Source organism: Abramis brama (genome assembly GCF_963993115.1).
Source record: "Abramis brama genome assembly, chromosome: 21".
Classification (NCBI taxonomy): Eukaryota; Metazoa; Chordata; class Actinopteri; order Cypriniformes; family Leuciscidae; genus Abramis; species Abramis brama.
In genome coordinates, this window is record NC_139983.1 from 30,416,373 (window position 1) to 30,433,598 (window position 17,226).

General features: G+C 36.9%; 1 protein-coding gene across 2 annotated transcripts in view; it reads left to right on the forward strand.

Moving 5' to 3' along the window:
* eml5 (EMAP like 5) overlaps positions 1-17,226 on the forward strand; it is a 117,269-nt gene that overhangs the window by 88,308 nt on the left and 11,735 nt on the right. The window contains exons 21-31 of one of the 2 annotated variants that reach the window (XM_084097060.1): positions 1,538-1,679; positions 4,254-4,406; positions 4,905-5,036; positions 7,454-7,542; positions 8,043-8,219; positions 9,330-9,531; positions 9,692-9,818; positions 14,235-14,313; positions 16,195-16,324; positions 16,511-16,609; positions 17,187-17,207. In XM_084097060.1, coding sequence (XP_083953186.1) covers positions 1,538-1,679; positions 4,254-4,406; positions 4,905-5,036; positions 7,454-7,542; positions 8,043-8,219; positions 9,330-9,531; positions 9,692-9,818; positions 14,235-14,313; positions 16,195-16,324; positions 16,511-16,609; positions 17,187-17,207 — 1,351 coding nt within the window. Of the gene's footprint in view, positions 1-1,537; positions 1,680-4,253; positions 4,407-4,904; positions 5,037-7,453; positions 7,543-8,042; positions 8,220-9,329; positions 9,532-9,691; positions 9,819-12,207; positions 12,223-13,823; positions 13,934-14,234; positions 14,314-16,194; positions 16,325-16,510; positions 16,610-17,186; positions 17,208-17,226 lie in introns of those variants that run through there. The other variant, XR_014603980.1, reaches the window with a different exon arrangement.

Below are 17,226 nucleotides of genomic sequence, written 5' to 3' on the forward strand. Positions count from 1 at the left end.
CAGATTTTATCCAAATGGAGTTTTGAAAGTCTAGACAGCAAAAAAAACACACACACAAAAAAAACACACGTGACATCGAATTTTTTCGAATCTTACTGCATTTCAAACCACCTCTATATGTGGTTTGAAATGCAATTCCAATCACATTTTTACAGATGCGTCTCGGGCTGGAAATACTTAAATCGTATTTTAAACTGCCTTTTAATGCGACACACAACAATAATGTCAAAACTGTTGACGGAAATGCCAGAAATATTCATACAATGTTCAAATGGTCTGTCCAAAGATTTCAGCGTTTTCCTGTGCGATGGAGAAGTTCTGCACCTCAACTCGACAGGACAATTATTTGGAGAGTGAGAGGATGTGAGAGGAACTCCTACAGTACACCATTACCAAAACAACCCACAAATCTTATTTGATCACTTGCAGTTAAAAGTACAGACAGTCTGCTTGAAAAGATCTGATTTGCCTGCAGTCTGAGTGAACATCGCCTGCCATACTGGGACTGTACAGCATCACTCCATCACTGTGTTCCAGACTCCTGAATCAGCTCTTTAACACTGTGTCTGGATATATGCCCAGTTATAATGATCTTCTCCATCATTTGATGAATTACTACTGCCATGCTCACTTGACAAATGTAGATGAACATCTCTTTTAAAGAGAATTTCTCAGGCAGTAAAAGTGCGATGGAATTTGCTAACTTTTATAGTGTCTAATGAGTAAAACTTTCATAGAATGGACGAACGTGTGTTTGTGCTGAAAAGAACACTGTAAAAATTGAATCATGGGTCTTGTAATTTTCATTAAAAAAAAATTAGGTGATAATTAAAAATAAGTGTGTATATTTTACTAAGAAAATTGTGGTTCAGTGGTTCATTTCTCTAATAAAACCAAGAGATACATTTTCCTATTTTTTTTAAGGAAACGTACACCGTTTTCAGGCTTTAGTTCAGGAACCGATTAAGCTGATCAAATTAAGGGAAAACAAGGCTACCTATTTATTTTAAGAGAATTTGTTCAATTATGCCATTGTTAGTTCCCAGCATGGGAAATGGCTGGAAATGGAGAGCAAATATTGAAATGGTGTTATTTTGTGTGTTTTTGAGTAAAGGTAAACATCTGTTAATGTTTAATGTTCAGTTATGTTTGACATGTGAAAGAGTTTCTATTATGTTGAAGTTTTGATCGTTACCATTGTGCAGAAGAGTGAGGCTTATGGTTAGGCTGTGGATAACTGCATGTATTAATACTCTGAAGCATGTTGCTTTGTTCATTGAGCAATATCTTAGCACAGAAACAGACTAGCATTATAGATGAGCAGCATACCGTATTTTAATTTTACAATATAACTCAAAGTCAAATATAAACTGGTTATTTCCATTCACTCTAAATCACACACTTTTGAGTGTCAACTTAAAATAAAAAAGCATATTTCACAAAAAAATATTAAATAGTAAATGACAGTTATGTTGGTTTGTTAGTGTGTAATAAATTGTGTGTGTGTGTGTGTGTGTGTGTGGTGGGCTGTATTTAGGGTCACATGGAGGGCGAGGTCTGGGGTCTTGCCACTCACCCTCATCTGCCCCTGTGTGCCACTGTCAGCGATGATAAGACCCTGCGCATATGGGACCTTTCCCCCAGCCACTGCATGCTCGCCGTACGCAAACTCAAGAAAGGTAAGCAGATGCTTACTCGTTACACTACATTACAATAATAATAGTAATATGAGTTAACAATATTAATAGCATTTATACTACGGGGCAGTTGAATGCTTGAAACTGATTGGTTGACAAACGTTCTAAGGTGTTAAGGTGAGTAATATGAGTTAATATTAATTACCGCTTGTACTTACTTTTCATTTAGAGTTAGGTTTAGTATTAGTTATTATGCATAATTTACTGAAATAACATACTTAAGTGTGAACTGAATATATTTTTTTTCAGAAACTTAATGCATGTTTTTTGCATTTTACTAATTTATTATGATATTATGATTTAAATTTATTAAAATTAGCAGAGCTTTATAGTGCTTTTTGACTCACTTAAGTAGGACCAGTACATGTTATGTAATATGCGATTTCAGACACTTAATTGCATGTTATGTACAATTTAATTGAAATGTATTAGTTTAAATATAAATAAAATTAACCTTAGTTTTACTTAGTTTAGCTATATATTTAATTTCATAATTATTTCTATTATCTTTGAAATATGGTTAGAGTGTACTGCTGAATGTACTGCCAAGAATTTATGTTAACTAAAATATAAATGTCAATTCTGTTGAAATTTGTATGTCATGTATTTAAATATATTAGTAATTACATTACATTTAGTTGCAGTTTAGTACATTTAAATAATATTAACTTTAATTGAAAAATCAAATAACACAGTTAAAGTTATAATCAAGCATGTTACATATGCACTTGCACATTACAAATTACAAATGTTTGTGTTATGAAACTGTCACGAAAGTGTACTTTTTAAAGCACACTTGAATGGCATTTTATTTGATTAATATAATATTATTTGCAAGTATAGTTTATAATAAATGTACTTTTAAGATTTGAAGTACACTACAATTAAAGGGGTAGTTAATCACTACAATTTATTTTTTTACATGTGTTGGAATGGATTGTGCGTCAGTCACTGCTTTTACATCAATTCATAGCCGTAAACAACCAATTTCAAGACAATTACTGTCAGACTTCAAATTAGATTTCCAAATGGATCACAAGCTTAATTGTACAAGATTTCCTTAAAAGGATAGTTTACCCAAAAATGAAACTGTCATCATTTACTCACCTTCAATGTCATTTCAAACCTGTATGACTGTATTTCTTCTGTGGAATATAAAATAATATATTTTGAGAAATGTCTCAAAATGCAATAGAAGTCAATGGTAACCAAAACTGCTTAGCAACAACATTTTTCAAAATATTCCGCAGAAGAAAGAAAGTCAATACAAAGTCATATAGTCTCAACCTTTCCCTTTAAAACCAACAAGTCGACTATCATTTAGACAGTCCCCAGACTGGTCTATTTTGAAAATATATAGTTTTGTACATCTGTGATATAATGTCTAAAAACCCTTACAGCAAAATAAACCATGCCAAGGGTAACTATGATGTAACAAGGAGAAATTACAACATGACCAACTACAGAAAAGCTTGTTGTTCAATGACATGCATTCAAAGCACAAATGCATTAGTCTACAAACAGAAACAGTAAATCAGCCCCTCTGTCTGATTATAAATAGCCTGTTATCTATGAACTTCTCTTGCAATTTGTATTCCAAGCTTGGCCTACACATGTTTGACCTCGTTATGCTTCAGAAACTCAGTTTGCATTGAAAAATGTAACTTAAGTAAAGAACACTCAGCTTGCAAATTAGCCCAAGATCATATTAGCTCAGAATCTCTAAAGGGAATGGTTACAAAACATTTTGTCGAGGAACCATTGGCGCTCATCCATGGAATACTGTATAGACCAGCGATTTAATCAACTCTTCATCAACCCTAATTAAATTATATTATGTTGGTTATCCTTAGAGTACACTGGGTCTTTGCATATTTACTTTTAATTAAGAATGATAACTTACTTCACAATGATTAGGATTGTTTAATCGGTTCAAGAGATTAACCTAAAAAATGTAAGTCTGTCTATCACTTTAATATAATGTTATGGCTGAAAATATATTTTTATGTTATGGTTGATATTAAAATTCTATACTATTTTGTCAAAATAAATTAAAAATAAAACATCAACTAAAATCAATCAATTTAATTGCTACACATGAATTCAGGCGTCACAACTTTCTAATGTACGGTATGAAAAATTAAACATTTTAATATTTTTCTGATGATTACATTTAACAGTGTTATTGATTTATTATTAAAATGCTTTTTAGGACAAACATTAAGTGAACATTAGATGTAAGAATAAGGGAATATAAATATAAAAATAGTAGCATGCAGAATTTTCCACCAATAATATAAATCCAATATTGGATTGGAACATTTAGCTAAATTTTTTCTTTTGAATTTCACGGAAGAATTAAAGTCATTCGGCTTTGAAACAACACAAGTGAATAAATGGTGATGGGTGATAGTTGAACTAACCTTTTAACTTACTTCATGGGTTTTTTCGACATTGATTCATAAAGATAACCAGTCTTTTCAGCTGTCATGATGGATTTTTTACGACAAAAGCTCTTGACGTGACATGGCATTTCACGGTTATAACGTCTTGCAGGCGGGCGATGTTGCTGTTTCTCTCCAGACGGGAAAGCTCTGGCTGTGGGCCTCAACGATGGATGCTTCCTCATCGTCAACGCAGACACTCTAGAAGACCTGGTGTCATTTCATCACCGCAAAGACATCATATCAGAAATACGCTTCTCTCCTGGTTAGTTAACACACTCATTTCAGTACACAAGGTTGGGTAACACTTGATTTTACATGGGCCTGTCCATTGCTATTCCACTCCCAGCCTGGGAGGTCATTGTTACATATGTTACATGTAGTTACTAACTATAAATTATGCATAATTACATGCAAACCAAACCAAACCCTAATCCTAACCCTATAGTAAGTACATGTAATTACTGAATATTACTCAGTACTTAAATGTATAATTACAGTGTAACAAAGACTCATTAAAATAAAGTGTAACCAAAGATTGATAGAGTGGAAACGCCTAGAGTACTGAGACCAGGAATATAACATTTGAATTATTTCTTCTGATCTATTCAGTACGATAGTATGAGCTATTTCTGTACCTTCACATACATACACTAATGTAATTAACGAATATTTACAGGAATGTATTAACATATTAATGAGAATGTGATATCTGGGTCATGGTAAGAGCTCAAAATTGAAAATCAGATTTTTTTTATTACAGTAACAGGCAAGTATTTGGCTGTGGCATCAGGTGACAGCTTTGTGGATATTTACAACGTGATGAACAGCAAGAGGGTTGGTGTGTGCAAAGGATCCATGAACTACATCACCCATCTGGACTGGGACAAGAGAGGTGAGAGAGATACGAAGGCAATATTTCAAAGAGAAAATGAGTCAAGGGACATTCACACTGACAGAGTTTTGCAGCAACAAATTGTGACCAGAAGTCATTCATCTTCACTAAGAGTTAGAGATTTCAGGCAATGAGTAATAGAAACAGAGAGGCGATGAAAGCTGAGGCAAGTTTAACTTTATGCCGTTATGCAATGTGTGACTAGTGGAAATAAAGACATTGGAGTTCTTTGTGATCTGTGTTCTGGTATATTTGAAAGAAAATTGATCAGAAAATTGGGATATTTCAAGAAAGTTTGATTCATGCATTGATTTTCCATTATCTTGTTCATGATATGATGCATTGTGCACTGCTGCAATTTATGGTCAAATTATTTGTCCCCAAGAATGTTAATGCAGATAATTCATTGTCTAAATGTAATAGGAAATCTAATTTCTTTACCAGCAATATATTCCATTTGCTGTCAGACCGTCTAGATAGCACAAAAGTATTCTGTTTACATAGGATATTTAGCTTGATTTTTCTTTTATTTCTTCACACGTGTCTTCATCTCAAGCTCTTCACTGACACTGTTGTCCCCTTTGTAAAGTACACTGAGTTTAGTAAAATCTAATTAAGGGCACAGTTGTTCGCTTTAGTGGAAATAATGCCACAGCTGAAGTCAACCAACAGTGCAGCCACATGATAACCTGTCAGAGTGAACGTTCCCAGCTAATAAGGCTTTATATGAAGTTCACATAAACAAGCACATACATGGGTTGGACAATGAAACTGAAAAACCTGGTTTTAGACCACAGTAATGTATTAGTATGGTGTAGGGCCTCCTTTTGTGCCCAAACAGCACCAATTCGTCTTAGTAATGTCAAATACAGGTCCTGTGGCCAGAGGGATTTTGAGCCATTCCTCTTCCAGAACAGTGTCGAGGTCACTATGTGATGCTGGAAAACGTTTTCTGACCTGCTCCTCCAAAAAAAACTAAAGTGTCTCAAAAGTATTTAGATCTGGTAACTGTGCAGGTCATGTGAGATGTTCAATTTCATGTTCCCCAAACCATTCTGTCACAAGTCTTGCTATGTGTATTGGTGCATTTTCATGCTGATACACGGCACCCACATAGGGTACAATGTTTGAACCGTTAGGTGAACATGGTCCTCCAGAATTGTTCAGTAGTCCTTGGCAGTGACACGTCCATCAAGCACAGTAGGGAATGCCATGATAATGCAGGCCAAACCATCACTGATGCACCGCCGTGCTTCACTCCAGGCACGCAACAGTCCGGGTGTTGAGCCTCTTTGTGGTTTCTCCACACCGTAACTCCCACAGATGTGGGAAAGACAGTGAACAGGACTCATCAGAGAACAATACATGTTTCACATTGTCCACAGCCCAAGATTTACACTGTTGGCACCATTGAAACCGACATTTGGTATTAGTACGAATGACCAAAGGTTTGGCTATAGCAGCCCGACCATGAATATTGAATCTGTGGAGCTCCTGAGAGTCCACATGCGCATTTAATTCTACAGTGAGTTGGGCAGCATGTTTTTTGAGTTAGTACCCAGACTTGCTGTCCTGAGGCCGGTTGCACCAGCTGGACGTACACCCGGTCGTAAGACTAAGCTTAACGTAAAATGCGTTATAATTCCTGTGGGTGCAGGTCTGAGACTAAATCTTACGCCTAGTCAAAGGGAGGTGTAAAGTGAGAAGTCTTGACTTGTTTCCATGGTGAAAATAAAGATAAAGAAAAACGTTGAGACAATGGCGCGTCTGGTGTATAGGCTACACGATCAGTGGGCTTTTCGGCGTGAAAGAGTAATGAGAGGCCGCACCAATCCTCTAGATATATATGGAGACCGAGAATTTATTGAACGTTTTCATTTCAGCAGTGTTGAATTGTTAGAATTAATCAACGACAGTTACAACACGGCGTGTACGCGCACCGTCTACGCAACGCGTAGCTGTGTCTAACAGATGGTACAACAGGTGTAAATATTCATCGGAAAGCTGGACGTAACTAAGTCCAGCGTAGAGCTTACACCCAACTTCTTTACGTCCAGCTGGTGCAACCGGCCCCTGGTCACAGAAGAGCCAGCAAGATGTTCACCAACAATTTGTCCTCATTTGAACTCTGACATTCTCCCATTATGTTGTGTGGATTGCAATATTTTTAGTGCAGCTGTACTATTACCAGGCCAGGCCGCACATATATGTATATAGCCGTGAAACCTACAACACTATATTGGCCAGTGTTTCAGCTTCATTGTCCAGCCCTTGAAGATTAATATAGTCACTCTACATATAATCACAAACTGCAGGTTGCTCATACAGTATCTTGGTAGAATTCGTATTTTTGAGAATTCATTTTTGAGCTTAACTTTGTTACATCGCAGCGTCTCTCTTCTGTTATCTTGTATTAGGGAAACTTTTGCAGGTCAACACATCGGTGAAGGAACAGCTATTTTTTGAGGCCCCTCGTGGGAAGAAGCAAACCATTCCTGCCACAGAGGTATGGATCCTGAACATCTCACCGTGTGTCACCCTGAGAGGGGAAGGGCACTCTTAAGGGCAAGAACATGGCCCACTTTTCATTATCTTGACTCTAAATTTGGAGGCAGGGAATTAGGCCGTGCTTAAGGCCACGGTACGTTGGGACAGACAGTGAACACTTACCTTAACAACTTAAGATTTAGTAAGAGCTGGAAGCCCTTCAAAGTTTCTGATCACCTGCCTTTAGCTTCTGTAGGAGGCATTTTGGCCAGAATCCCTGTTCGATTGAGTTGCATTTTAATATCGGAATGAATGCTGCCAATTCATTTTCATTAAAAGTGTTGCTCAAAATTATTCTTCAGCTTTAAAGCATAAGCATAAGATTAAAAAATATTGTTCTGTTTAGGGGAAGACTCAGCAATATAATTAGCCATTTTGTTCAATTCAAGGTTATGGAACTTTTATCTGGCCATTTTGAGATGAACCAGAAGATTCCATGCTGCCTTTTTCCTTCCTCAGGTGGACAAGATCGACTGGAGCACATGGACGTGTGTGTTGGGAAGTTCCTGTGAGGGAATTTGGCCTGTGGTCAGTGAAGTTACTGAAGTAACGGCCGCGTGTCTTAGCAATGACAAGAAGTTGTTAGCGACCGGGGATGACCTTGGATATGTCAAGCTCTTCAAATATCCAGTCAAGGTTAGGAAAGTATTATCTAGTCATTAATTATTACTATCACTCATACTAAGGGATAGTTCTCCCCCAAAAAAATATTTTGTCATTTACCAAAACTTTCTTTCTTTCTTTCTTTTTCTTATTCTGTGGAATACAAAAGAAGATATTTTAATTTAAATTTTTTTTGTTTGTCTATACATTGAAAGTCATTAGGGTTCAGGGTTGTTTTGGACCCTACTGAGTTTCATTGTATATGAAAAAACAGTTAAAGTGTTAAAAACATGTCCCACACCGTCTGTGCTATGTGCTATGGACATAATTGTTGCCTCAAATCAAATTGTAATGTTATTTATTGTATTTTTAATTTGTAACAATTTTCTTTTGTATAATTTTGGATTAGTATGACCGATTTGATTTTTAGATATATAGACTGAAAAAATATTAGACTTAAACTTAAAAAAAAAAAACTCAAATATGCTACAGCCAAATGTATTAGGTTTTCCTAAATTACATTTATGGTTTGTTCAAACCCTAAATTTTGAAGAAGAAAAAAAAAAAATCATTATTATAAAACCATATATTTAATCAATATTATCTTTAGATGTAAGCCAAAATAATGCTTAATGTAGGTCAATTGAATCTGTTTGCTTTTTTTTCATCATAAACTAAAGCTTAATTATAATATGTAATTAGATTTTTTTTTTTTTGCTCCTTAAGATAAAACTTAAAACATTTTGTTAGTCATTTTGTTAAATTATTTAATTTAATTTAACTTAATATTAATAAATACAACTTCAAATACCTTAAGGTTTGTTGTGATGTCTTTTTACAATATACATCATATTTTCTCTTAAATACTAAAAAAATACCAGAAAAATTCATAAAACCCACAATAATTTCTGCAGTCAGAAAGCTAGCCAGTATGTGTTCAACACTCTATATACTATTTAAAGTACTATTTAAACAGTATTAGACAAACCGAACAAACAAGTTTACATCAGAAACCACGATTTACTATTATACTAATATAAAAATTCTCTTCAAATAAATTGCTTGGCCGTTTCACTTTTACTGTAGATATTTTGATTTTATTATTTACCTACATGCCTGTTAACATTTTCATTATCTGAATAGGGAAAATACGCCAAGTTTAAGCGGTACATTGCCCACAGTACCCATGTGACTAATGTGCGCTGGTCACATGACGACTCTTTGCTGGCGTCTGTCGGTGGCTCCGACACCTGTCTGATGATCTGGAACCATGAGAACGAGGGCTGCCGAGAGGCCAGACAGTGTGACAGCGAAGAGTCTGACATCGAGAGCGAAGATGATGGAGGTGAAAAAGATCATTCATAAAAAACAATTATCTCTGCTATCCACTGCCATCTAGATTTAAAGAGGGTAGCCATCCATCATATGACAAAATGTTTGTGTAATTACCATATGGCAAGATATAAAAGTAAAGTGTCTCTCCAACTGTGTGTTGCTCTGTGTAGGGTATGACAGTGATGTAACTCGGGAGAATGAGCTCATGTATGTTATCAAGGCCTTATCCTCAAACTTGCGACCCATGACGGGGGTCAAGCCCCACTTCCAACAGAAGGAGCCAACGGTAGACGAAAGGTAAGTTAGGAGTGACACCCAACGTAGCATTGATGTTCACAGCAAGACTGTAACAATTCTGTAATATAATGTTACAGTAAGGTCAAACAGTAAGGATGAACAACTTTGGATGGAGCATGGATTGCTTCTCTTTTTTCATTACTTTATTTTTCTTTGGTAGCTTAAAGAATACACTTTATTTTACTCACTTTAGACATTCTACTAACTATACGTAACTTTGTAACTACATGTCAACCTACTCTCATTAGAGTATTAGTAGACTGTTACGGTTAGGATAGGGTTAGTGGAATAAATTGACATGTAGTTGCAAAGTTACTTATAGTCAGTACTGTAGAATATCTGTTGGGGAGCATCAAAATACTAAGCAGACAGTCTACTAATACTAATGAGAGTTAGTTGGCATGTAGTTGCAAAGTTACTTATAGTTCTATTTAACAGGGTTCAAATAAGCATTTATATTGGGATGCAAGATAGATAGATAGATAGATGGATGGATGGATGGATGGATGGATGGATTTTTTAAATGCTGTAACCCTGTAACATGAAGTTTTGAATACTCTTAGTTATCCACTTTACTATAAGCTCTTGTATTTCAAATTCACCATCACTCTACCACTAATATGCCATTTTGAATGAGCTCATGTTGGTGGCACAATCTCTAAAGCCAAACTATTTACTGTCTCTTGCTCCTGCTGGAATACCACACTAAACTGTCTTTAACAGGGATGTTCCTGGTTGAATACCAGTTTACATCTATTCTTCTTTTTTTACCATAGTAAATGATTTCGACTTGCTTATTGAATATTACGTTTACAATAAAACACTTATAATGGAGGTCTATGGGCAAAGGCATTTCCCTGGAATTAAAATACACACTGTTTCAAAGGTATAGCTACAAGATTTAGACATTATATGGGCTAGCATAAGAATAGTGACCTTACTAAACAGAAGTTCCTTTATTTAGAATAGTAGTGTAACGACGTCCGCTTTGACCCGCTCTCAAACACTGTAGTTGTAGTTGAGGCTGGAAGAGTTTGGTTTAGAAATGACTAGAAGACGCTGTTTTCTGTGCTGCAAATCCATGCTACAAATTCCTTTATCTAACCTTTTCAGACAGTTATAGTATTTTTTGACCTTGGATGCAGGTAAACCAATTGTAGGAGACCTTTAAAGGGGTGGTTGATTATGATTTCACTTTTCTAACTTTAGTTAGTGTGTAATGTTGCTGTTTGAGCATAAACAACATCTGCAAAGTTACGACACTCAAAGTTCAAAGCAAAGGAAGAAATCGTTTTTTAAGGACTACAACAAAAGGCTGGTAGAGACTACACGACATTCCTCTCAGGTTAGTAACATCACTAACCCTAAAATTTACATAAACCCCGCCCCTGGGAACTTATGTAAATTCCATGTTGAGAAGAGGAAGAGTTGTTGTAGTAAAGGACATTTGTGAGTCTGCTCAAGCTGTCGCATCCGTCTTTTCACATGCAATACAGTACGTAAACACAAATGCAATAGCATGTCACTCTGTAGGCATCTTACAACAGTTCCCACACGAGCGATTTTATAGATTATCATGACAGAATATGCTAATCAAAGACTTGAAGATAGTTAACTCCACATCAGCAACATAAACTCATCAACTAGCCATTCAGAAACATCCTGTTGCATTCTACATGTTGTCACCTCTTGAGTCTCTCAATCATTATCCGACTCCAGTTTAAACATAAAAGGCAGAACAGTTTCTGACATTTTAGTGCTTGTCTGCATGAGATAATCGGAGCTGCTAGCACACACAAGCTCTTGAAGCTCCGCCCTCTGTGCCGGGAGCATCAGCTCATTTGCATTTAAAGGGCCACGCACAAAACGACACGTTTTTACTGACCCTCAAAAAGGGACAATTTTAACACACTGAAAAAAATTATCTGTGGGTTTTTTTGAGCTAAAACTTCACATACACACTCTGGGGACAACAGAGACTTATTTTACATATTATAAAAAGGGGCATTATACCACCCCTTTAAAACTGCATATTAGGGGCACTTTAAATAACAGTTTTGTACTGAATTGTATTTAAAAATACATTCTTCACATAAAAATACATGTTTCACGTGTGTGGTTGCATTGCCCATAGATTCCCATTGTAAATGCATTACTGCAGATGTGATTTTTGTTTTGACATATTCAGGGATTAATCGAAATTCAGCTCAAGTTCAATTGAGAAGTTTTATTAACAATTTTAACTACCACAAAGCATTTAAAAACATTGAGTGCATATTCTGGAGCTCTTTGGCTTTGAGTGACATGCTACCCTCATGTCTGTCTTTTCCAATTTTCCTCACTCCTCTGTCTGTCTCTGCACTCCACTCCTCTCTCTCACCATGTGAAGGCAGGGCGTAGTCAGGTAAGAAGATCAATAAAAAGTGTCATTTGTTGAAAATATAACCAGTTTCATGTGCCTCCTCCTCTCATGCTCTTCGGATGTTTGCTAAGCCGCATGGCAACAGCCATAAAATCCATAAACCCACGTACCTTTCCCTGAACTGAACCATAAAACCGCATGTCGCTAAGTTTTTGCTCTTATTTTAAACTCAATATGCTTCAAAAGCAGGTAATTTAAGTCTTAAATTAGAGTAGATGCACAGCATTATGTTAAGTGCTTTGTTGGAAGATATTTTGTCATTGCTTTGAAGTGACTTTATTACTGCTTTCCACCGCTAATTATTTAAAGAGTAATGCTGCTTCTTTGGCTGCTGGGAACTTTGCTCATGCTTTGCTCCCTGCATTCTCTCTCAAGACGATTAAAGGATTAGTTCACCCAAAAACCACAATTATGTCATCATTTACCCTCATGCTGTTTCACTTTCTTCCATTCAATTACTTTCTTCCATGTAAGACAATGAGAAATTTTAAATAATGTAGTTGGCCACTCAGTATCCCCACCACCCCACATAGAGCAAGTGGTTTGGAAGATGGATGGATGCATTCTTTTCCAAGCAATGACAATAAATGTGGACTGAAGCTTCTCAAGCTTCAAAAAAGTGTCATGAAACATGACTCATGCACTACATTGCAAAGTTTATAAAGCTATACTATATCTTTGTGTGAGGAACAGATCAAATGTAATTAGTTATTCATTAATAATCTTCAACTCTTGTTGAAGGATCAGTCCGATTAGTGAACGAATCATTCAGACTTGTTTTGTAAATTGGATCAAATTTATCAAAAAGCTCTGACTCTCTCAGAAAAAACAAGAACAACAACGATTTGTTTATGAATCTGACATTGTCCCTTTAACATACTTTTAAAAGGAGTGCTTAGAAATAATATACTTTAAAAGAATATGCTTAAGTGTGAACTGACTTTAATGTGAAATACATTTATTTAAACTTGAGTGTTTTTTGACCCACTTAAGTAGGACTTCAGTACATCTTTATAATTTCACTTTTATTGTCTTTGAAATATTGTTTAAGTGTTTTGTTGAATGTACTGAAAGTTGTTGTTCTATTGAAACAACAGGATACTTATCTCAGGAGCGTACATGAACATGTCAAGGAGAGCTAGATGAACAACTTAAATTTTGTTCTGTTCCTCACAAAGAGCTATTGTACAGCTTTAAAAGATTTGGAATATAGCACACAAATTATATGTACCACTTTTATGACACTTTTCATGGTGTCTCTTTTTGTCATTTTGAAACTTGGCAACCTAGGTCCTCCTTTAGTTTCATTATATTAAAGAGCTTGGCCAAGATATTCTTCAAAAATTCACCTTTTGTGTTATAAGGAAGAAAGAAAGTCATAGTGGTTTGGAACAACATGGCATTGAGTAAGAATTTTGGGTGTACTATTCCTTTAAGTGTAAGGCAATTATCCTATTTATTGAGCTCATTTTAGACAGAGCTGGTCTCTTCCTTGACTAGCTCTATATGTCATTCTGTGTTTTGGCATATGCTGTCAAGTGAACATGAATACATTTTTGTTGTATCTTGTTTTGTGTTCTCAGTGTCCCTGTGTTGTGCTTCTTTGTTTTTTGGAGCACTTGAGGGAACTGCTCAACTGACACTTCTAACGTTTTCTCTTTCTCTGTTAATGCTGCTTTTAAAGGGGCTCAAGGTAAGACTAGACTGATCCCTTACATCTCATTCTACCTGATACTTTTAGGATTTTTTTCTCACATTCAAATTTTTAATTTTAGTTTTACAAAAGTTTCACACAAACGTTTATCATACATCACAAACTGTCTGATATAGAGCTGACTCAGTATCTTTGTTTTTAGTAATTGGTTACATGTTACAGTGAAAACGTGAAGTGAAATGTAACCATGCCAGATGTCTGGTGTCCTTTTCACCGGTCACTGCCTGACCTTATTACTGCTGTAAGTCTGATTGTGGCGGTGTTTTGTCTGTGGATGCAGGCCCCCAGTGAGCAGGGCTCCACCAATGCCAGAGAAACTACAGACCAACAACGTGGGCAAGAAAAAGAGGCCTATTGAAGTGAGTGATGGGCACTTTCCTTTCCTTTCCTTTCCTTTCCTTTCCTTTCCTTTCCTTTCCTTTCCTTTCCTTTCCTTTCCTTTCCTTTCCTTTCCTTTCCTTTCCTTTCCTTTCCTTTCCTTTCCTTTCCTTTCCTTTCCTTTCCTTCCTGTCCTATATCATACTTTCCATTTCCATTTCCATTTCCCTTCCCTTCCCTTCCCTTCCCTTCCCTTCCCTTCCCTTCCCTTCCCTTCCCTTCCCTTCCCTTCCCTTCCCTTCCCTTCCCTTCCCTTCCCTTCCCTTCCCTTCCTGTCCTATATCGTACTTCCCTTCCCTTCCCTCCCCTTCCCTTCCCTTCCCTTCCCTTCCCTTCCCTTCCCTTCCCTTCCCTTCCCTTCCTGTCCTATATCGTACTTTCCTTTCCTTTCCTTTCCTTTCCTTTCCTTTCCTTTCCTTTCCTTTCCTTTCCTTTCCTTTCCTTTCCTTTCCTTTCCTTTCCTTTCCTTCCCTTCCTGTCCTATATCGTCCTTTCCTTTCCGTTCCGTTCCTTTCCTTTCCTTTCCTTTCCTTTCCTTTCCTTTCCTTTCCTTTCCTTTCCTTTCCTTCCTGTCCTATATCATCCTTTCCTTTCCTTTCCTTTCCTTCCTGTCCTATATCGTCCTTTCCTTTCCTTTCCTTTCCTTTCCTTTCCTTTCCTTTCCTTTCCTTTCCTTTCCTTTCCTGTCCTGTCCTGTCCTGTCCTTTCCCTTCCCTTCCCTTCCCTTCCCTTCCCTTCCCTTCCCTTCCCTTCCCTTCCCTTCCCTTCCCTTCCCTTCCCTTCCCTTCCTGTCCTATATCGTACTTTCCTTTCCTTTCCTTTCCTTTCCTTTCCTTTCCTTTCCTTTCCTTTCCTTTCCTTTCCTTTCCTTTCCTGTCCTTTCCTTTCCTTTCCTTTCCTTTCCTTTCCTTTCCTTTCCTTTCCTTTCCTTTCCTTTCCTTTCCTTTCCTTTCCTTTCCTTTCCTTTCCTTTCCCTTCCCTTCCCTTCCTGTCCTATATCGTACTTTCCTTTCCTTTCCTCCCCTCCCTGTCCTATATTGTACTACACTGTCCTATACTATCTTACCCTACCCTACCCTGTCCTGTCCTGTCTTGTCTTGTCCAGTCTTTTCCTGCCCTTTATTTTATTACACTGCACTATCCTATCGTATTGTATCCTATCCTATCCTCTTTGTGTTCTGCAATATATTTACAAAATCTCTATCAATTCACCCTTCGCAGGGAGTTTGATTGAGTCGATCTGACTTTGTTTCATATCAAAAGTTACCTGGTCTGTCCTGTCTTTCGACGCATTGTCAGTGTCCTCTTTGCACCGCATTGTATTTTTTCACTGCGTGAGAACGTGATGTGTGGCATGAGAGTGCCATGGCTTGTCGGACATAGCAACAGTAACTAAAGGGGACGGGTCTTTGCGAACGGTCAATTGACATTCGTCGCCAAGATATACCCTTACTCCTTCCTGACACACCCTCATGCTCCCCTGGGGAGGCGCTCCCCAAGCTTTGAAAACCCCTGCTACAGACTGATATACTTTACTATACTATACTATACTATAGTGTACAGTACTTTTCTTACTTTTCTGTAGTATCCTGTGCAGTTATACTCAATGCTGTACTATTTTCATATACTATCTAAACTTTCATATACTATACTGTACTATACTATACTATACTATACTAATAAATGTCTTAGTAGTGTACCTTTTCAATCTATTAAATGTTCATTACAGACTGCTCTGTCCCTCAGTGGTTAGATGATCTTCCTAACCGTTCTTGATTGCCCTTTCACATCCTGAGAACCAGATACTTTCAGCTGTTGTCATGGATACGACCTCAGACGCCCCTCTTTGACTGTCTCTGCAGGACCTGGTGCTTGAACTGGTGTTTGGTTACCGAGGCAACGACTGCCGTAACAATGTGCATTATCTTAATGAGGGGGCGGACATCATTTACCACACTGCCTCAGTAGGGGTCGTCCTAAACTTGACAACAGGTGGGGAGAAAACTCATAGATGCCTGCCATATGTGATGCATTTATCATGCATTTTAATGTGACAGAGTGGGCGTAAGTGATTAGATATGGATTTTATTCATCAAGTTCTTTCAAACAGGCATAAAGACGTGACAAAAATATTGTTGAGCATCATTATGTTTTTTTTTTCTGTTTGTTTGCCGTCAGCATGCCAGAGCTTCTATTTGGATCACAGTGATGATATTCTGTGCCTAACTATTAATCAGCACCCAAAGTTCCCCAATGTGGTGGCAACTGGCCAAGTAGGTATGTTTGTGAAAACATTCACCCTCTCTTCTCACTTTGACTGCCATGGTATCAGCTTTCTCTAAAAAATGTAACAAATGAGACAATGTCATACAGTCAGAGCATAGAGCTATATAAAATAACATGGAAAGCATAGCTTAGAGAAGTTAGTCTTGGAAGAATTTAATGAGAAATAAGTTCACATTGAAATAGTTTTTGATCGAAGACTTTGGTATCTTGGCATATCTAATCAAAGTGTGATGATTTTTTGAGGAAACATGTATGAGATTACTTGAATTAATTCCTCAAGAAAAAAAAACAATTCAGAAGATTTTTTGGGAAAAAAATATCTGATTTTGAATTTTTCCTTCCAATGGTTGCACCTGTGCTCTGCTGTGCTTTATTGCCATTTTGCACATATTGCTTGAAATGTGTTCTTTATTTAAAATAAATAAAAAGTATTTTCTTTTTGAGTTTGGACAGTGTGGTGCTACACCTTTGAAAACAGTACTTTTTTTGCACTAATTGAGTTAAAAATGATATATTGTTTTTAGAGTGTTCCTCCTACCATGTTTAACTGCTATTGTTGTTCACTTAGGTGATGCTGGTGATATGTCAGGTAAGAGACACTCTCCATT